At 41.4% G+C, this 22,087-nt stretch overlaps 2 protein-coding genes across 12 annotated transcripts in view; one reads left to right on the plus strand and one right to left on the minus strand.

Annotated features, from left to right (window-relative positions):
• The window catches only part of LOC6504725 (uncharacterized protein CG43867), a 104,379-nt gene that overhangs the window by 56,444 nt on the left and 25,848 nt on the right, over window positions 1-22,087 (minus strand). Inside the window, exon 2 of one of the 11 annotated variants that reach the window (XM_044717050.1) lies at window positions 20,408-21,319. The exons of 7 other annotated variants lie outside the window; for them this stretch is intronic. In XM_044717050.1, the coding sequence (XP_044572985.1) occupies window positions 20,408-21,184 (777 nt within the window). In that variant the 5' untranslated portion in view covers window positions 21,185-21,319. Of the gene's footprint in view, window positions 1-20,407; window positions 21,689-22,087 lie in introns of those variants that run through there. 3 more of the 11 variants (XM_001966288.4, XM_014904304.3, XM_032453211.2) reach the window with 3 other exon arrangements.
• Window positions 13,807-14,931, plus strand: LOC116655375 (chymotrypsin-2). The gene is made up of 2 exons (XM_032453216.2): window positions 13,807-14,639; window positions 14,713-14,931. The coding sequence occupies exons 1-2, from the start codon at window positions 13,889-13,891 to the stop codon at window positions 14,781-14,783; spliced, it is 822 nt and encodes a 273-aa protein (XP_032309107.1). The 5' UTR covers window positions 13,807-13,888; the 3' UTR covers window positions 14,784-14,931.

Genomic DNA, 22,087 nt, shown 5'->3' on the forward strand with positions numbered 1-22,087 from the left:
TGTTGAAAACAATTTCGTTGGCTTCTTCCCCCAGTTTATGTCCTTTGCAGCTTCATAGCTTCCACAAGCTCTGAAGCTGCCTTGCAGCGTCTTGAGCCATTTTTGTATTTTATGCTTTTTATGAGTTTTCAATAAGTTTTCTCCCAAAGCGCCAAAGAGCCACAGCGCCAGGATGAAGTTTCCTTTTTGGCCATTAAAGATGCCAAGTTTAATATCGATAAGTTGTTAAATCGATAAGTATAAGCTATATCGATAAACTAAAATAACAATTATTCGTGTGCCACCATATGTGACCATACCAGACTTTAATCTTTTAAAGACTGAACAGTTTTATTATTATTTTCTATTAAGTTTAAGCAAATCGCATTGCCACTCGACACATTCAATTACTATTTTTGTTCCGGGAAGTGATATTTTAGTGGGCAGTCGTCTGACTCCCGGCTGGGAACTTTGTTTTGGATCGTTCTGGGGACTTTGGGCATTGGGATTGTGAGCCATCCCCCCTTTCCAACTAATCGCCGCCCATTAGACGCCAATGACACTTTTATGCCACTTTAATAAACTTGAGAAGCCAACAAACAAGTGTATAAGGAGGTTCTCCCTCGCTGGGCATTGAGTTTCAAACCCCCCCACACTTGTTAAGGGGGGGGCACAAAGTTTTTGCACGTTGCGATAAATGCTATGGCACTGCAATCTACCCCCTCGGGGTTTTGGTTTTCGGCTTTTGCCACAAGTTTTGTTCATAAGTGTGAGGGGTTCATATATGTATGTACGAGCCAAAGATATCAATAATCATTGATACCAAAGCCACCCTCCTCAAGACAAAAAAGAAAAGAAAAAAGAGTTCAAATAAATAAATATATGTATGTATGTGTAGTTGATGGCCAATCTCTTGTTGCGTAAATTGATACAAATCGTTCAATAATCACGCAATTGCATTTTATTTCGTTCGAGGGAAGCGCAGTCACGTGTGGGTTAATGGACTTCTGCAGCAGTGGCTCGAAGGCTCGAAGGAAGGTGGCTTCGATTTGTTATTAATGGGACATGGTCACTCGAAAGCAATCATGAAATGTGTTATTAATGGCGCATGGTCACTTTGGGCTAACTAGGACGCTGCTAATTAATGGAGCAGGGCCACACTGTTTGTAAAATCAAAATTAAAATAAAAAGGTTTGAAGCAAAAATATTTAATCTTGCTTTTATAAATATTATATTTTTTTATGACTTCTTTTAAAATAAATAATAAAAAATAATAAAGAAAATAAGAACAAGCTTTCAGGAGCAGCCACACCCTCAGTAAATCCAGAGTTTCTATAAAAAAAAAGGGAAAAAATCTCCACCCTTGTTAGCTGGGTTATTTATCATCTGGAAATTGTTGTAATGCATTTTGTAATCGATACAAAGCAATCAGAATGAACAAAAGCCGGAAAGGTACGAGGCTCTGAAGGGCGCAGTGCACGTGACCAACCAAGGGGGGTTGTACGTTACTAAATTAATGAAATAAAAGAAGGAGAGCCTGAACCAGGCCTGGGGCGAGTTCTTCGACAGTTTTTCCACGCCTCCGAAGCCCCAACTTTTGGGCAGCAAAAAAAAAATATTTAAAAAAATAAAAGAAAATCAGAAAATAAGGCCAAATTTAGATAATTTGCAACAAGGCGGCCACTGGTCTTCAAAATATAAAAGTAAATAAATAAAATATAAATAAAATAAGAAAATCAGGAGGTGGATGTCATGCGACGGCACGTGGTGAGGGGCCAAGTTTAATAAAATATAAAATATTAAAAATAAAATAAGAAAATCAGGAAGTAGATGTCATGCATCGGCACGTGGTGAGGGGCCAAGTATTAAATAAAAATAAAATATTAAAAATAAAATAAGAAAATCAGGAAAGTAGATGTCATGCATCGGCACGTGGTGAGGGGCCAATTATTAAATAAAAATAAAATATTAAAAATAAAATAAGAAAATCAGGAGGACGATGTCATGCATCGGCACGTGGTGAGGGGCCAAGTATTAAATAAAAATAAAATATTAAGAATAAAATAAGAAAATCAGGAAGTGGATGTCATGCGACGGCACGTGGTGAGGGGCCAAGTATTAAATAAAAATAAAATATTTAGAATAAAATAAGAAAATCAGGAGGAGGATGTCATGCATCGGCACGTGGTGAGGGGCCAAGTATTAAATAAAAATAAAAAAATTAAAAATAATAAAATAAGAAAATCAGGAGGTGGATGTCATGCATCGGCACGTGGTGAAGGGCCAAGTATTAAATAAAAATAAAATATTTAAAATAAAATAATAAAATCAGGAAGTAGATGTCATGCATCGGCACGTGGTGAGGGGCCAAGTATTAAATAAAAATAAAAAAAATAAAAATAATAAAATAAGAAAATCAGGAGGTGGATGTCATGCATCGGCACGTGGTGAGGGGCCAAGTATTAAATAAGATTTAAAATTAAAAATAAAATAAGAAAATCAGGAGGTGGATGTCATGCATCGGCACGTGGTGAAGGGCCAAGTATTAAATAAAAAATAAAATTAAAAATGAAATAAGAAAATCAGGAAGTGGATGTCATGCATCGGCACGTGGTGAGGGGCCAAGTATTAAATAAAAATAAAAAAAATAAAAATAATAAAATAAGAAAATCAGGAGGTGGATGTCATGCATCGGCACGTGGTGAGGGGCCAAGTATTAAATAAAATTAAAAATAAAATAAGAAAATCAGGAAGTAGATGTCATGCATCGGCACGTGGTGAGGGGCCAAGGCTTTAAATGAAAATAAAATATTTAAAATAAAAATCAGCAAAAAAGAGAACCCGTTGGTTGAGGCCAAGACAACAGTTTCGGAGAGCCCAAGGTTTTAAATAATAAATAAAATAATTAAAAATAAAAATAAGAAAAGAGGAAAGGGATGTTAGCCAGACGAAGGCTGGCACCCCAATGAATATTTTTTGGGCCTCAGTCAAGGGGTCACAAATTCTAGAAATCAAACCGATTGCAGGGCCTACTTTTTCCGAAACAAACACACTAACGCCTAACTTAAAGGCTTTAGGGGATTTTGTGATAATAGGGCTGCAGAATAATCAAATGAGGCTGGGAGGTCACACTGAGGCATTCTTTTCCCTGAAGATTACAGAAAATGGGGGAAATGCCCGCATATTTTTCTGTTTTTCTTGCTGATCTTAGCCGAAACTAATCACAGCAGCCATAAATTAATTTGAAAGTCTTATCCACCTAATGGCTTTAAAAGTTTCCCTTGGCAAATGGGGGCTAAGAGGGATACGATTTCAAATCAATTCGGAAAACTTTAATGACTTTATGCGCCAAAAAGTTGTTAGGTAACTAGATTCCTCAACCAATTTAATGGAAGGGGAAAAAGTTTCCACTGCAACTGCAGAGCAGAGTCCAACGTGCCACTTGCAACACGTTGCTGAACAGAATTCAATTAATTAACCGCCAATAGCTGAAGGGAAGCTCCTTCAGGGCAGCTCCTTCATCCGCATCTGCATTTTAGCTCTTCGCCCCATCATCATTATTTTGCTTCTGCCGTCTCTAAATAATTAATGAAAAAGACAAATTACTGTGTGCAATTTCCCCACTTTCTCCGCTCGGCTTCTTTTCTCTTTACGCTGCTCTGATTTTCCTGGATTTCTACCAAAAATTTTTCCTATTTTCCTATTTTTTTTTTGGGCTGGAGTAGGAAGTTTTATTTTCGTGCATTTCGCTTCATTAATTGCACTTGCTAATTGATTTGACACAGACAAAGGTATCGAGTGCATCGGACTGAAAGGCTAGAGAGAGAGATGGGGATAGTGAAAGAGATGGGGCTAGAGAAAGAGATGGGGCTTGGGGTGTGAAAGAGTCAGTCCAACTGCATTGTGGACTTAATTTATCCCAAGCTGCACAGGCCATCTCCATTGAAAATCTCTAATTGAGTTCGAAAAGGAAAATGGAAATTGGTTCGCCAAAGAAATGCTGAATTAGGAGGTCTATTCTGCATTTAAATTGGTTCAAGTTTCAGTGACGAAGGCAGCTTAAATTACAAATACTACAGTGACGAAGGAGTATCTCATCTGGCAATGAAAAATAATACAATTACAAAGCAAGACCTGACAAACAGGAGAAAATCTTTGTAGAAATGCATTCAAATAGGTTCAAGTTCCAGTGACGAATGCCCTTTCAATTTACAAGAAGTATTACAGTGACGAAGGAGATGCTTATTTAGTTATAGACAAGTTATAGAGTTACAAAGCAATATCTAAGCAGTAAGATTTCTTTTTTCTTAAAGAGTCCTAAAGAAAGTTCTACATTTTCGTCACCTATTGATTTATATATTCCTTCTGAGTCCTATTTAAAATCCTAGCTTGCTTACATATTCCAAAAGACAAAGAAAATTACATTTGAATGTAGGAAAACATTTTGAAGAGGCCGGAAAATAGCCGCAAAGTCACCGGAACAATTGGAACGACGACGACGACGACAATGTATTTACGAGTAAACCCAGTTCCAAATCTGCCCCAAAGCCAATGAATCCAAGATGGACAATTCGCATGCAAATCTGGAGCAGCTTTTGCCCCCTTTCGTAGCCAACCATTGGGGTCATGCATAAATCATGGACGGAGAACGATGGAGGACTGTTTTTGGCGAAAGGGTTGTGGCTGGGATGTAAGCAAGTGGCAAACTTTCGCTTTTGTTTAGGCTTCTCGTTCCTTGACGTTTCGGTTGAGATTTGGAATCGATAGCCGTCTTGGTCCCAGGCCCATCCTTTCAGATATCAGCAAACACAAAAAAAAAGGTGCAAGTTGCTGCGAGGGGTGAGTGAAACGTTTTGGACGCCACAAAAGTCTGCTTAGCTTATTTATTATTTACACGAATGAAACGTGAATAAAAACCGATGGCAAGAGGCAAGCGGCAAGCTGGCAAGCAGGAAGCTGGAAAAAATCCAAAGGAAAAAAATCCCCAAAGAATCCCAGAGTATACACACACACATATGTGTGTGAAAGTTGGTGTTTTGTGGTTGATTTGATTGCTTTATGCACCCAGTGAGTGGCCGCATGAATTTCAAATGAGTCGCCTTTCGCCGGCTTTCTTTTTGTTTCATTTTTACTTTCCACACAATATACATACAGTTTAGATCTTGAAAAAATAGAAACTAAACCTTAAAATATAAAAAGGATAACAGGAGGATCGATTTTTTACAAAACTTAACAAAAAAAATAAGGGAGAAAAAATCGTAAAACACGACCACAGAGCAGTCATTATCCTGGACGAGACTGTATGAGGCACCTTGCTGTATGTGGCTGCCACATAACGTGTTGCACACGTTCTAACAAAAAAGGGGGGTTACCCGGGTCAGTCGGTATATTCCTTCTTCTCTGGTTTTTTTGTGTGTGTGTGTCTGATGTTCCCACAGTAATTTGAAATTCATGCGCTTCGTATGTGGAATAAATTCAAGATTTTGATTTGCTGTGCTACGTGTGGCAAGTTACCTTGCCTTGCCTCCCCTACCATCCTCAAGTCGCCCTTCTGTGCAATTGGAGGTGTGAAATCGCACATAAAGGATAATAAAAGTGAAAAGCTCGAGGAGATCCTCCCCCAGGACATTTTGTAGCATTTAAGGTGCTTGATATATTTTTAAAAAAGTTTCAACTCGATGGCTTTAAAACTGAAACAAATTGGCGGACATATGCGGACACACGGACAGGGCTTTGTCAGCAATGTATTGCATACTTTTTAGCTGAAATTATACTACTCCAGAAAAAAAAAACAGACAAATTTATTGGTTGTTCATCTATGAAATTAAAGTTTATCCTGTTCGGCTCGGTACTCTGGTTACGCCCCAAAGCAAATCATCATTTAGTGGCTCCCTGGGGCAGGATCAAAAACGCACACCCACACATACATGGAAATATGCTGATTACAGGACGATGAGGACGAGAACGAGGACGAGGACTATTCCCCGGGTGGCGCCATCTGGTGTGCGACGAGTGCAGTCTGTCTATGTATGTGTGTGTGTGTGTGTGTGTGTGTCTGTGAGAGCAAATTTCAATGACTTTACTGTTATTTATGCCATTCGAAAAGTAATTTATAGCATTTAACGCCTAAAAGCACACTTGCGATTTCAGCAATTTGTGACAGAGGGATAGGGGGAGCGAGAGATACCAATGGAGGGCAGGGGGCGCCACCGTAGACAACATAGGGGACACAAAACAACTGGGGCCAAGCCATAAGACGCACAACAAGCCCATAAACACGCGGAGAAGTACCTCCATCTCAGCGGGAACAGCTGCGACTTTCCAAAATGGAAAGCAAGGACTAGTAATGGCTCACTACTAGAAAGAGGGGCTAGAAAGAAATATAAAGAATTTAAAACAATGAATTAGCTATTTCAAAAGTTTTGTTCAAAAACCAAAGCATACTTTTAGGCGGCTAAAAAGGAGATTTAAAATCACAAAACTATATAGTCCAACACTCCTCGAATGTCGCCACCGATTGCGGGGTATCGGAAAGCGAAAAGAAGAAAGAAAAAATACATGTCAATGACTTTACAGAAAGCGGAAACTCATAAAGATAAGTGTTGACATGGCTGCCAACATGGCCGTCCTCTTATTCACCTCTCCGTGCCTTCTTCAGGCCACCCATCTCCCACTCCCACTCCTTCTTCTCCTTCTTCTCATCATCATCTTGAGCCGTGTCCTTCCTTCACTTTTTCGTCCTGCGGAGCTTCTTTTGCCTTTCTCTAAGTGGCATCTGTCGTCTCGTATTTGTGTCACTCACTCACACACTCGACGGCATGCATGAGTGTGTGTGTGTTGGTGTGTGTGTGTATGGCTTTGTGTGCGTAAGTCGCACTTCGCACTTCGCATTTCACATTTCGCACTTTCTTAAATTTCCTTTGAGCAGCCTGGCTGGATATTTTTGGAAACACAAAAGAGGCTACGGCCCACCTAACCCCCAAGTGTGTGTCACTACTTAGCTTTTCACAACAAAAGCAAGAAAAAAAACGTAATAATAATATATACACACAATGTATAAGGTATAAGGTATACGGTATGTGTGTACCATTATTTAATCAATTTTGAAGTGGTCGAGCGAGTGGGGTAATCCAATTCGTACTCCCTTTTCTAACCCATAATTTAACTTGATATATATCCCAATCCACTTTGAACCTTATTTGTGGCGCATATTTCCATCATGAGTTATGACCAGGGTATTATTATTATTATTATTATTATTACTGGAGCCATGGATGGCAATTAAATTTGTGCAGAATTGGTAATTGGTATGCACGGGGTCACCATCGGGGTCACCACTTGTGGTTCGTTGGCCCGGCTAATTAATGTTATCGCATTTCATGCATCACTTGCTAATAGTTATCGATAAATATTTCACTGTCTGACTGCCGTATTTGATTTAGATTTTCTCCCCACTACCCAGTATCCAGTACCGAGTATCCAATATCCAGTGGTAGTCCTTTGTCCCTGGCATTGTGTTTCGTATTATTTAATTTACAGGACCTGACCGGCAACCGGAAACCGTTTACAGTTTGTTATGCGGTTCATTGAATGCAACTGAATCGGATCGAAATGGTTTACTTTGCCTTCCATTCCGTTCCTTTAATTTATGGCTAATGTCAAGGCAATTGTCGCTGATTGATGGATGAGAACAGTATCGATTAACTAAGAAGTGGGTAGTCCCTCCCATCATGATGAATTGCCCGACATATTTCACATTTTTAAAGCCCTGCAGGTTATTAAAACTCATTAGAAAGTCACCGGAAAAGGACCTAAGAATTATATGAAAAAATTTCCCAGTTCATGTTACCAAAGAAACGAAAAGAAAAGGAGTTGCCTTGGCCGGAACGGGCCTTAATTAAAAGCAGCAAATGAAATGCACATCACACAGGCCTGGCCAACTTTTCCGGAAACCCAAAAGCGGAAGCGGAAGTAAAGAGTGAAGTTGTGCAAAAAAAAAAAAACCGAAAAAAAGGGACCAAAATAATTACGCGAGATTTTCTTTTTTTTTTTCAAGCTCTTTGTACTTTTATGGGAATAAAAGTCGAGTCAGAGTCTTTGGCGCTGGCCATAACAAAGATTTATGCCCGGTCTGGAGCTAAAAACATAAATATGATGCGCCTAAAAGTGGGCAACCAAAAAAAGAAAAAAAACCACCAAAAGCCAAACACCAACGGCCGCGGCAGGACGTGGCAAAAGGTGAAAAAAAAGGAAGGTATTAAAGCCAAAACTTTATCCCAGTCTGGTGGTATTTTTGGGATAAAACTTTTCACTTTTGTTGGTTGGTTTGGGGGGGGGCTGGCGCAGCAGAGGTTGCATGATACGTTGAATTTTTGTGGCAATATGTTTATAGATATATATATATTTTATACATAAATATACACAACCATAACACACACGTACATTCGTTTAACTTTCTTGGCCAAAAGGCAAACAAAACCATCACAAAAAAAAAAAAGAAAGAAAATTGTTTGCCGGAAACTTGAGTATTTAGCCGTAAGTGGTAATAATTACAACTCCCGGATGCCAGAGGCCCATGAGTGGGTGAAAAAATGGCCGACTGCACACAAGTTAATTAAGTTTAATTGGATTAAAATTATACAAAATTATACACAGAGCAGTGCAGGGCATATGCCATGGAGGCCCATGGCCCATATTGCAAAGACCTGCCCACAAAGGACAAAGTACAGTCGCGACAAAAACGGAGGAGGGAGCTCCGGAGGTATATACGAAATTTTCCTAATCAAAAATCGCCCCTATTCGCTATGGGTTGGGTTGTGATCCCCTGCACTGCTTTATAATGCAAATGGAAAATTCTATTAGGGCCGGGCAGAGCTCAAAAGTATGCTTCATTTAATTTACAAGCCAATTTGTTGACGGGACGGAGCAAGAGCTCAGGGGGAAAATGATGGCGAAAAAGGACGAGGGGGGGTGGTCTGGGCCTCAGGAATGTTGACAAATTCCACAATATGTTTTCTATAGCACACTTTTCAGGGTACGGACGGAGGGAGACCACTCCCCAGTGCACTATTCGACGAGCTTGCAACTCATTTCGGCTCCCGTCTGTCAACGCTGCAAAGTATGCTTTAATTTTATGACACCAACAGTCTCCATCTATCTTCCTATCTCTTTCTCCATTTCTAGTCCCGTCTCTTTCCTTTTTATTGAAATATTATGCAACAAAGTTGATGAATTTTTAGCCCGAGAAACTTCGTCGCTGCACGGGGACTTGGCATTAAGCGACTGAAGTTCTCAGTGCTCCACAAAGGCAGAGTATGAGCAATGACTCTTGGCCCTTTTAGCATTGTATCAGGTGTTTACCAGGTTCACTAACACAAAAGCATAAAACACACACACACACACACATACATAGAGTAGAGCAAGAGAGAGAGCAACAACAAAGGCAAAAAATATTATAATAGCAATTGAGAATTGCTGATGAGCCCTGCCAGCAGGCTCAGGACCCAGGCTAGTCCCTGCCTTTTCCAAAAACTGTCAGCTCACAACAAAGTACACTGAAAAATATATTTTTCCTTTATATTATTACACAATATGATATCTGGAAACTATGCCATATAGTTCTAATACTTCTTAAAAAGTTACTAGGAGTACCGGGTATTATATACACTGCCCCCGCCCAAAAGTAGGCAACGAATGTGAATGGCATTTTTGGTGACAGTGCCGAATTTGAAGCCCGGCCGGCCCGCTTTGCTCTTTGCACACAGACTCGATGCCGAGGGAGCATTTTAATTATTCAACATTGTTGACAAAGTTTCCACGGGACGGGACAACGCCTGCCAAGCAATATGATTTGCTGCTTGAGCAGTCAAAAGTTGAGGAGGAAAACAAAAATTCGGTCTACGGCAACAGCAATCTGTACGCCGTACTTTCCTGCTCCGTATGCCGAGCCAAAAGCCGGAGAAATTCTTCAAAGATTGCCAGAGTCGGGGCTCTGCTGTGTTGATTCCCGGAATGGGAATGGGAATGGGAATGGGACTGGGAACAGATGCCGTCAGTTAGTTGCTCATTTTGCTAAAATCGCTCGGGGCCGGAGTTAGGCAAGCGAAAATCCGACAATGAGTAGTTATCGAAGTTTCCAGGAATTCAATTAAACTTTTTTAAAATATACTCATGTTTTCGAAAAACTTGACACGATATTTAGGAAAGTTTCAACAAATTATACCTTTTTCCAATACAATTGGAGGTATTTCTCTCGAGAATCGGACCAGAATTGGAGAAGATATAGCCATCTATCCCACCCACATGGGGAAAAATGGAGAAAAAATTGAAAAAACATTTCGTGTCAGGATTTTGACGCAGAATGGCGGGGAATCGATCCAGAAATCGATTAAGGTATTCCGCTCGAGAATCGGATCAGAATTGGAAAAGATATAGCCATCTCTGTGGGACCCTTGGGGGAAAACCCACTTTTGAAGGGGTTCCATGGGGAAAAATTGAGAAAAAATTGAAAAAATATTTCGTGTCAGGATTTTGATGCAGATCGATGGGGAATCGATCCAGAAATCGTTTAAGGTATTCCGCTAGAGAATCTGATCAGAATTGGGGAAGATATAGCCACTTTTGTGGGCCCTATGGGGGAAAACCCACTTTTGAAGGGGTTCCATGGGGAAAAATGGAGAAAAAATGGAAAAAATATTTCGTGTCAGGATTTTGATGCAGATCGATGGGGAATCGATCCAGAAATCGTTTAAGGTATTTCGCTATAGAATCGGATCAGAATTGGGGAAGATATAGCCATTTTTGTGGGCCCTATGGGGGAAAACCCACTTTTGAAGGGGTTCCATGGGGAAAAATTGAGAAAAAATTGAAAAAATATTTCGTGTCAGGATTTTGATGCAGATCGATGGGGAATCGATCCAGAAATCGTTTAAGGTATTCCGCTAGAGAATCTGATCAGAATTGGGGAAGATATAGCCATTTTTGTGGGCCCTATGGGGGAAAACCCACTTTTGAAGGGGTTCCATGGGGAAAAATTGAGAAAAAATTGAAAAAATATTTCGTGTCAGGATTTTGATGCAGATCGATGGGGAATCGATCCAGAAATCGTTTAAGGTATTCCGCTAGAGAATCTGATCAGAATTGGGGAAGATATAGCCACTTTTGTGGGCCCTATGGGGGAAATCCCTCTTTTCAGGGGGTTTCATGGCGAAAAAAGATAAATATTATTAAAAATGTTGGATGAGAGGTTGTCCATTACGCGCTTTTGAATCTCTATTCACTCCCAATTATGCTCTGTAGGCCGCCGAAAACCCTCGATATAATGGGATCGGATACGGTTATCGTTTATCGTTTATCGTTTATCGCTTATCGGGCCATCGTTACTGTTAACGCCATAGACCAAATGGGCAGGGACTGCAATTTAATTTCTTTACTACAGGACGGGGCGAAAGTGGCACAAAAAACAGGAGTAAACTGACCAGCTTCGAAACAGTTTCGGTCGACGCGGTTCAATAATTCTGTTTGCCGAAAGAGACGGCCAGTGTGGCCAAAGAGAGAGAGGGAACACGAGGCAAACATGTTTCGAGTGGCTTTTGTGGCAGTGACGCGTAGACTGAACCACAAAAAAAAAAAAAAAAAAACACCAAACTGCAGTGGCAACAAAAGCTGCTGCAGTGGCAGTGGCAGACTCTGTGGCACAAAGTCCACAAAAAAATTAAAAAAAAAAAAAGGAGTGATGCAACTAGAAGAATACCCTTTCCATAATATCAAGTTTTTTAGTGAAAAGCATAATTTCATATTCCATTTCGAATTATTTCTTAGTCCTTTCTGTACAAAAATGTGATATTATTTTCCAGAAAAATAATGAAACACAGAACCCATATACCCGATGTATAGCCGAGTCCAGTCATGGCCTATGTGAAAAATTACAATGCGTTTGTTTGGCAATGGAAAGCCGAGGTCTTTCCGCTGCCGCCTCCACACTTTCCTCATTTCCCAATTTAAATTTTCCTCCGCAAAAGCCAAAAGTCGGACCAAAGATGGCCAACAAAAAAAATTGGGAGGAAACACAAAAAAGAAAAAGAGAGTGGAAAGAGAGTTGGGGGGGAAAAGCAGCAGCAGCAGCAGCAAGGCCGCAAAACACTCAAAAATTCGCAGACAGCCTGGCATCGTCATTTTCAAGTGACGCAGCCATTATCGATTTAAAAAAATAAGACAAAAAATAAAAAAAAAAGAGATAAAAAGCGATAAAGAGAGGATATGCGAGGTGTTGGCAATCCTGGGGCTGCACTTTTTCTGATTAACTGTTGCATAATTTTGGGCTGTGCGGTTTTCTTTGTGCTCTTTTCATGACAAATCAAGGTACTCGATGGAATACAAAAAATTACGTATACGTAATGGCAAAGTGAATGGAGAGAAGACAGTGGAGAGTGGAGAGAAGACAGTGGAGAGTAGACAGTTTTTACTGTAGAACATACAGTTAAGTGTAGATATTGAAAGAACACCAAGTTTATTAAATGGAGACTGGAAAGAGAGTGGAGACTTAAGAAAAGAGCGAAGAAATTGGAGAAATTCGATCAGAATGTTACTTAAACCGTATTTATCATATTCTAAATTTAACCTTAAAAATTGGAGACAAGATAGAAGAGAGTGGAGACTGGATAGAAGAAAGTGGAGAATTGAGATATAAGTTTAGGAAGGGTGAAAGCAAAAAAAAACTATTTAAAAATCGAAGGATTGAAGACTGATGAGAAGAGAGTGGAGAAAAGAACAGTGGTGATTGGAAGAGGGGGTAAACACTGAAATGAAGACCAAAAAGTTACTTAAAACGGCTGTAGGAAATGCCTTCGCACGCAATAAACTGGCATGTTTAAGCACAGCACTTATGTATGTGAATGAGTCCCCCCCTCCAGGACTTTCGCCTTTCTTCAGGCCCCATTTCTCTTGGCTCTCCTCCACCACCAGCCTCCAGTCTTGGTCCTCGTGATTTTTCTGGTCCTGTTTCTGGTCCTGTTCCAGCTCCTTTGACAGCATTTCGGCAGCCAGCCAAACAATGAGGCTTTTGTGTGCCACAACGCGTTTGCCTCTTTGTTTTTTTTTGTTTTTTTTTTGGAGGAAAACACGCATATGCCACATACGTGGGGCATTGTTTGTATTGAACCCAAGGAGGCTAAGGAGGACGACAGCCAAAAGAGCGGAGACTTCAGACTTTCAGGGCGTTTTCATTTGCGCTTCAAATCTAAGAATAATAGCCGCCTTGATTACATTCACGCCGCTTTATGACAACCGGAGTCTGGAGGCACAGTGGTTTTGGACTGGAGATTTCCAAAATATTTTTTCAAATAAGTTAAGCAACGTATTTCCACAGAAAAGGACTAAAAAGACTAGTGAGTAAGACTAAAAAAATATATTATATTCCATTATCCTTAGGCTACACTGTACTTGGATTGCAGTGGTTCAAATGAAAAGAAATGAAATTAAGTGGCATGTTGTTGCTTTGTTTGCCATCCAGAGCGTGGGCGGATGTGGGAATGTGGCCACGCATGACCAACTTGCAATCACCTCCATGCCACCCATGCCATGCCATCCACCCCCTGCCTCTGCCTCTGCCAGAGTGCCTGCCACTTGAGCTCTTCGATAAGCCTGTTAAACATTTCGAGTGTTAATTGTGTGCGAACAACAATAACAAAGGGCATGGGTGTGGGTGTGGAAAAAAGCAAAAAAAAGGGGGGTTCTTTTGCGCCAAATGAGATTTGAGGTTGACAGAAAAGGGGGTATATATATAAATGCCATGGCATATGGAGTTTTTTATGGACATGATCCGAGGAAATTATAATTTTCACACCTTGGATTTTAAGTCAGAGTCTTAGAGTGTCTCTTGATTTCCAGTCTCAGTCTACAAACCAACCCGATGACCCTCAAAGTAAAGCTACTTCTGCCTTTTATTCTACTCGTATTGCCCGAAAAAATCCATTCCTTGATAGGAGGTGAGCCGGTTATGCGTCAAGACTACGGATATGTTGTACAGATCCACGATGAGAATTTCTTGGCAGTCGGGACACTCTTTACAGCCCGCTATGTTCTGACAGTCGCCCACTGTTTTCCCGGAAAAGTAAAGCCGGAAAAACTAACGATAATCGCCGGGCAGAACAAGTTATCGGACAAGAACAAGGGGCTATCGGTGGCTGCGATACATCGGCATCCGAACTTCTCATCCCTAACGTTACGCAACGATATTACCGTTCTGAGAGTCAAGACTCCCATACAATATAATCGATTCATTAGCTATATGTCCTTGTGCTCCAAGCCACTGCCCTTGGACAAGAATGGCACCGAAGTCCTGCTTGTGGGCTGGAATGTTTTAAACCTATCGGAACCATTGAAATCGATTCATATCGATATCGATAATCAGAACCAGTGTCGATCGAAGTTCCCACAACTACCGGCAGGTGTGTCGTGTGCCGTTTCTACGGAAAAGGAGGGAATCTGTCACGGCGATTCGGGGAGTCCCCTCTTGATTGATGAAGAAGTGTGCGGGATGGTGAGCGGGTTTCGAAGTTGCAACAATCCCCGACACCCGGGCCTCTTCACCGATGTCCATTTCCATCGCCAGTTCATCGCCCGCGCCATTCTCCAGATGGACAAGGACATGTTAGAACAGAGTAGGAATTCGATAAAATATTGATCTTTTTACCTTACAAAATTTATGAATTTCCATCTCTTTTCGTTTATCAGATTCATCGAAGCAAAAGACTCACCTGCAAGGATACAAAAAAGGACGGGAAATTCCAATTAAAGTTCAATAAAAAATAAAAGCAACGATATAAAGATGCTTTTTTCATATCAGTAGATGGTTTATAGGGTAAGGAAGGGGATTGATGGAGATTTTTATCGATTTTACCGATAACATATCGATTACTTATTTTAAAATAATTAAAAGAAAAATCCTGCTAATGATTAATCACAATTTGTAAGACATTTCTAGGGTATTCTTGAAGCCCATTACTCATACCATAGTTGCATCTTAACCATAACGAGTCCTTCCATTTATGAGTCCTTTCTGCTGCCTTTGACCTGGTCCTTTACATTTTCACATTTTCCATTCACCATTTTCCCATTTTCCATTTTCCATTCCCAATGGCAAATCAATTTGCGCTTTATACAAAAATCAACAAAGGCTGCGAAGTGTTCAAGTTGCTTTTTTTTTATTTTTTTTTTTTAAGGAATTGCGAATGAAAGTGGTGGAGTTGGAGTTTCGTTCGAAAATCACGGCACATAACCCATTAACCCACCGCTGCCCAACTATATAGAATGCACAATGTTCGCAGGACGAAGAATAAAGGATGATGAGGAGGTGCTGCATGATTTCCATACAATTTTCCTGGCTTTCTTTCGGCTTCAGGAACTCAGCATTTACATAATGAATTCATATGTTTAATAAAATCTACACGTGAACATGAATGTACCATCGCTGGAGGCGAGGGAGTCGCACAAAAGGACAACCTGAGAGTCCTGAATGCTGGCAGTCCTGGCAGTGCTGCCAGTTTTGTAGCTCCTTTTTGAATAGTTTGACGATGACAATGACGTTGACGACATGTTGACGTCATTTTGTTAACCCTCTAAGGAAAATAGAAAAAAAAAATATATAATATCCAGAGCCGGAGACTGCGACTGAGACTGGAAAGTGGGAGGTGAGTGGGTGGGTGGTTCGCCGTCGTGTCGCTTGGCCAAATTAAAATCATATTAAATTTGCATATTGCGCCAAAGTGCTGCCACACACACAGTGTCGTGAAAAAAACATTGTTATCGGTTATCGGGTTAGCAGCAGGTGTTGCATAATGGAGTATGCCTGGCGGTGCTTTTTGCAAAATCCCATTTTAAATTCACAAACAAGGAGCTGACAAAGCGAACAAAGGACGCTTTGTTGCTCAAAATAATAATTTCATAAACAGGAAAGGACTTCAATAGAGCTTACATTTGAAATAAACGATAATAGGTCGATAAATATAAGATTAGGTAATGGTTTTGATGAAATAATCGATAAATATCGGAGAAATAAGGCCACAATAGAAAGATGATAGATATAGATAGATAGATATAGATATAGATTTGTAATAAAAAAAAAACGATAACTAGCACAGCAAATCAACCCTGGATAAACACTAAAATAATCGATAACTATCGAAACCTATCGCAGGAATAGTTAAAACTCTCTAATTATAAAGATTTATTGAAATTTCTGCTTAAAAGTCTCTGCCATTAAATCTATAATTCAAATAAAAAGCTTGCAAGATAAGAAATGAAATTTATCGATGACCTGCAAACTATCTATGCCCATCATCGATAGATTATTCATTGCAACTCAGCGCAATAAACAAACAACGATAACTGGGACAACAAATCAACCCTGGAAAGCGAATAAATAAACAAACACACAAATACAAAACTTTTCAACAAATTATCGACCACAGAAACAGAAAAACAAAAAAAAACAAAATAACAAAAAAATCGAAATAAATTGCAATGACCCAATCTCCAAAAATAAACAGTGAGATGGGGGGCCCAGAGAAAGAAAAGTCATTTTGACAGCTGATGGAGGTGAGGTGGAAAAGTGAAAAGCGAGAACCGAGAAGGAAAAACGGTCGTAGGTTGTGTCCAAAACAAGTCGGTCAAGAGGAGCAGAGGGCAGGCTGAGAGGTCATCCAATTGGCAATTGTGATAAATTGTACTTTTAAGCAATTTAAACCGAAAGAAAAACACAAATATTTTACAACAACAGAGGAGCTAGGGAGCTCCTCATCAAAGTCAAGGGAAAAAAAAGGGTTTGACTTCTGACCAGAATTCCATTCTGAATTTATTTTTGTTTTCTTGGCTCTTGGTATGTAAAACTACTTTACTAATAATGCCTCAATTGTGTTCCATTCCTGGAGGGGAGAAAAAAAAGGATTGTCCAGTCTCCGGGCGAAGACCCATCCCCCAGCGTAAAAAGGACACACATGTAACACATTACCCTAGTTAGAGTGGGGTCTGGGTCTGGATCTGGATCTGGGTCTGCTCTTGGGTTGAATTTTTCCGTTGTTTTCGTTTTTCCCAACTCGTTTTTCTTTTTCGGGGTTTTTTTTTTTGCTTTTGCTCTGGTATCTTGAGTATTAATCCTAATTGAAGGGAAATCCCTGATGGACACGCACTGTTTTTCTGTTTTTTTTTTTGGAGCTAGCTGAGTGGCAACCCTTCTTTCTTGGCTATTTTATGACCTTGTGTTAGTTCTAGACTAACGATTTGGGGATATCTCCCATATGAGACTGGGTAGATACATTTTTGAGACAACAAAACGCATCCAGACCCTCTCAATTTTCTTTATTTATCCTTTTTTCTTTGGTTTATCCTTTCAATCAAAAAGCGTAGCATACTTTTCCGCTCGCATGGCGCATAATTACAAAGAACAGGAGAGCATCGCCCCAAAAAGGACTTCCTTTTGGGACAAGGACTCCGACGGACAATGAGGAAGTGGGCGAGCGAGGGAGATGGCTAAATAAAAAATGCTCAAATAGACATTTAATGATTCCCCATTGTCATTACATAAAGGTGACTTATAAAAACATTATTTCACACGCACACACACATACAGGACGATGGAAGGAAGCAGGAGGAAGCCAGGACATGAGGGCAAGCTTATTTGTTGCCACGCAGGCATTTCATGTTGGCTAACGAGCACTTTGGGCCCTCTACACGCCCCTGTTCCTTATTTTGGCCCCAGCCAGTGGCAGGAGCACATAGGTCCTGGAGCACATGACCCCAAAGAGGAAGCCAAAAACCAGGACATATTAAAACCCACACCTCGTCTACTCGTCCCTCGCGGAGGGTGTGTGTTTTTGTAGTCTTTGGCAAGAATTATAATTTAGAAATGTATTTGTTTAGACGTAATATTATTAAGAATTTTTTCTTCAATAAACTCCACCTATTGAACTTGCCAAAGGACCTCGGAAAGTTTCTATTCGGAAAGTGCATTGTCCTGTCGATTGTTTCTGGTTTTCTAGTCATAACCAGAACTCTGTGGAATCTTTGGCAATCTTTCGTGTCTCGATTCACTTGAAAGTTTCTCCAAACTGGCGAAGTTTGTTCCGGCGACCACAGGATTTCGCCTTCTTCTCCACGCTCCCCAAGTCCTTTCAAAATTTTCCGTCTTCTATGTGTGTGTGTGTGTGTGTGTGTTGGTTCTTATTCGATTCGATTTAAGTTTCGTTTTTGCCTATTGGAAGTTTTCTTTGACTTTGTGTGTTGGAAACGACTGTGCCTTCCTTATAGCTTTTCTTTTATGATTTCTGGCCGTTTCTGGCTTCTTTTTATGGTTTTTTGTTTAAGCTCTTTTATGACCTGGCCTTGTTAATACCAAATTGATGCCGCTCCGTTCAGTTGAAGTTTGATTGGGATCATTTTTTGATTAGATTGGAGGGAATTTCTTTTTTGTCAATTAGTTTTTTGTTCAACTAGGTTTTGTAATGTCGCTATTTGTCAAAGTTAAAGTTCTCTCTAATTTCTGTTGGATGGTAAGTAGTTTTGTCTTTTGTATCTTTTTTCTAATGTGCCTATCTACAAAGGACTAAATTTTCTTCTATGCCTGTTCCTTGTTGCTTTCTTTAATAAAGATCTCATAGATCTATTCCTTATGTCCCTATCTACAAACGAGTAAGTGTCCTTCTATTTCTTTTTCTTTTGTCACTCTTTTAGAGATATCTTTTAGATCTATTTCTACTGTCCCTATCTACAAACGAGCCAGTGTTCTTCAAACTGTATTAGTTTTAAGATTTCTTAAGCTACTTGACCATTTTCTTACTGCCCCTATCTACAATCGATTAAAAGTTCTTCAATTTCTAATCCCTTGTATCTTTATTTTAGAAAGATCTACAGGATCCTTTCCTGATGTCCCTATCTACAAAGGAGCAAGCTTTCTTCACTTTCTAGTCAATGATAAGTACCTTTATCTACTCGATCTGTGAATATATTTCCATATCCTCACTCTTCATAGACCTAAACCCCCCCCCCTAAAAAAGAGCCTAAAAATCCCTATCTACAGGATCTGTGGACTAGTCCCCCTACCTACCACCCAGAAAGGATATATTTTTCCGTTTCTGGCCCAAAACTGAATGCCAATGCAGAGCGTTTTCAGTGGCTGGTTGGGTAAACAATAAAATGTCCGCATATTTGGCATCATTCCTCAAATTGCCATTATGCACGCCGACCTGTTTCGCCTTCGCCTCCGCCTCCGCCTCGAACGGGCGGTACCGCTCTCCTCGGTACTTTTCCAATTTCCCATCCTATATTCCCATCCTTCCCCTCCGATTTCCCTCCGATTATGGCCGCCACAAATGCAATGCAGTGGCAGAGTCCTGCCATTTCCCCCCGCAATGCGACAATAGCAGGTGAGAATGAGACCGAACCGAACCGCAACCGCACTGTGCGCTGCATTTTTGCGCCTTTACCCCCTTTTTGGCACGTGTCGAGTTCATTATCGCCTCACACACTTAAACCCACACACACATATGTATTATGACCAACTAGGGTTGCCACTCACATTTGCATTGGCATTTTCTATTGCCGCTTTTCTTTGTCGGTTTTGGGGGAACATTACAATTTAAATTGTTCGCATGCGGCCGGGCCGGGCCGGCAAAACTTGTCGCATATTATTTATGGGGTTAGTTCCCTACTGCCACACAAATATATATATATATTATATATTAGGGGGGAGGGGAGAGAAGTCGGCTTAAAAATGTTAAACAAGCAAAAAGCTTTGCATACATTTCGGGAGCAGGACTGGAGGAGCACAGGATACGAGAACTGAAAACGGGATACGAATGGAGGACCACACGCTGTGTTTGTGGGACTAGGCTCAAGATTTATGGCTTTGCGACAGGCGGAGCTAGTGGACAGACGGACAAGCGGACAGACGGACAAACGGACAAACGGACAAGCGGACAAACGGACAAACGGACAGCCGGAGAACCAAAACAGACAAGGGCAAACAGTAAGACGAAGAAAAAGACAGACAGCCCTAAAGAACGAGCCTGACGGACAGAGACAGGCCACGGAAATGGGGAAAGAAAGGCAAGTGGCCATAAAAAAAATGGGGGGGAGTAGGAGGACTTGGACTGGAAGCCCTTGAAGCACTACCCCGGAACAATGAAACTTCAAGAAAACCACAAAGTTTAGAGGGTCTTCCAAGGAAGGGGGCCAGAATTCGAGCCTAAAGACTCAACCCAAAACACCAAACAAGCGAAGCGTTGATTTCCTCCTTGGCAAGGACCAGCAAGGAGTTCACTGTCTAAGCCCATTTGCCTTGGCCCCAAAGACACTTTAAAATCAGGGATTCCCATAACTTATGGATTGCAGGAATGGATATGGATAGCCTTCCCAGATCGAACAGAATACTCACCTTTCTTAGCATATCGTCCAGGGAGTCGACGTCCAGGCCGGCGTAGTTGTTGTTGAACTGACTGGAGCAGTTGGAGGAGGTGCTGGTGTACCGCTTCCGTCGTCCCAGGGCGGGGGAGTTCACCAGGGAGCTGGGTCCACTGGAGCCGGCGTAGCCCAGTTGGGCGGCTGCCATCAGCGGGTAGAGTGACGGGTGGGGCAGCTGGTGATGGGACAGACCGGGATGACCACTGAGGTGGGCTGCCACATGCCCCAGCTGGTGGTGGTGCGACGAACCGCCCGGCGAACAGCACATGGCAGAGCAAGCTCCCGATCCTGACCCCGATCCGGATCCTGCAACCGTTCCAGTCGCCAAGGCGGCGCTGCGAACAGCAGCCAGCGGGGATGGCGGCGCCGTGTGATGATGATGATGATGGTGGTGCAGTTGCAGGTGGTGCAGCGGAGATCCATGATGCAGATGCTGATGCTGCTGCTGCTGGAGGAAGGCGGCGGCTGGGGATCCACTGCCCGGTGATGGAGAGCCCGCCGAACTGCCGTTCTCCACCAAAGTAGCACTCGCGGCACTCGAGGACTCTATGATGGTGGTGGTGGTGGTGGTGCTGACAGTCACCTCCATGCTGGTGGTGCTGCCGCCGGATATGTTCATGGCTGTTACTGTAGATCCTCCTCCTCCTCCGGGTGCTCCGCCCGCAGATCCAGATGCTGGTCTTTCGGTTTCCCGTTGTGGCATCATGGTTGTCCCGCCACCTCCGTGGCATCCGTGGCTTGTGGCGTCCATGTGGCTTGATTTCAGATGCGATGTCCTTTCTTTTCACTTTTTAAACATTAAAAAAAAAAAAAAACTAGCGACTGGTCACACTGGGCTGTCCGCCGTCCATGGCATTATTCAAAGTATACGTTGGCCACTTTAATTCTGAATAAAAAAGTGAAAAAAAAAAAGTTGCAAGGAATGGCTCTCTATCCCTCTGGATGTCTGGCAATGCAAATTGATGTTGCTGTTGGCGAGTGTTTGTTTTTAAATTGCAGGCTGCTGCATACTTTTAGGCGCATCGCCCACATGATTAATGGCCCCAGGGGCCTATCGAGAGCTACAATATGAGAGGTCCTGGGTCCTGGGGTGGCATCAACCGCAGAAACAGATTGTTGTCATTTGCCATTTGATGGGACTAAATCGAAATTGCAGTGTGCCACCAGGCACATATACATATACATACATACAAGTATAGTCGAGAATGTAAATGTTAAATGAAAACCGAATACACAATATAAATAAATTAAATCCGATTTCTGACACCAGACACCACGCCATCATCATCGTGTTTGGTTTCTTTTATTTTTTTGTGAAATAACTTGTATTGTTATTAAATAAATTTAAAAAAACACACACGAGCGAGGGCAGGAGGTATCAGATTTTACAATGCTTAAGCCGATAAATAAATGATTGAGGATTGAGGATTGAGGGAAAAAATAAAAATAAATAGGGAATGGAAAGGAAAGGACTTCACACACGCTTGACTTGAGCCAGACGTTGGACGCGCCGGCCATCTACAACAAGCAGCAATCAATTCCAGAGCATAAATAACTCAATTTCCACAGCCCTGCCACATCACCCCTCCGGCTAATGCTGTCCGGCCATCAATAAATTCTCTCCGGAATGTTGTCCAGGACCTGCCTGGCAGGG

Source organism: Drosophila ananassae, chromosome XL (assembly GCF_017639315.1).
Source record: "Drosophila ananassae strain 14024-0371.13 chromosome XL, ASM1763931v2, whole genome shotgun sequence".
Classification (NCBI taxonomy): domain Eukaryota; kingdom Metazoa; phylum Arthropoda; class Insecta; order Diptera; family Drosophilidae; genus Drosophila; species Drosophila ananassae.

Excerpts from the sequence above, each read along its gene's own strand:
- LOC116655375 (XM_032453216.2), top strand. The coding sequence starts at position 13,889 with ATGACCCTCAAAGTAAAGCTACTTCTGCCTTTTATTCTACTCGTATTG. Across the intron at positions 14,640-14,712 it reads CAAGGACATGTTAGAACAGA|ATTCATCGAAGCAAAAGACT; the intron begins GTAGGAATTCGA and ends TTCGTTTATCAG.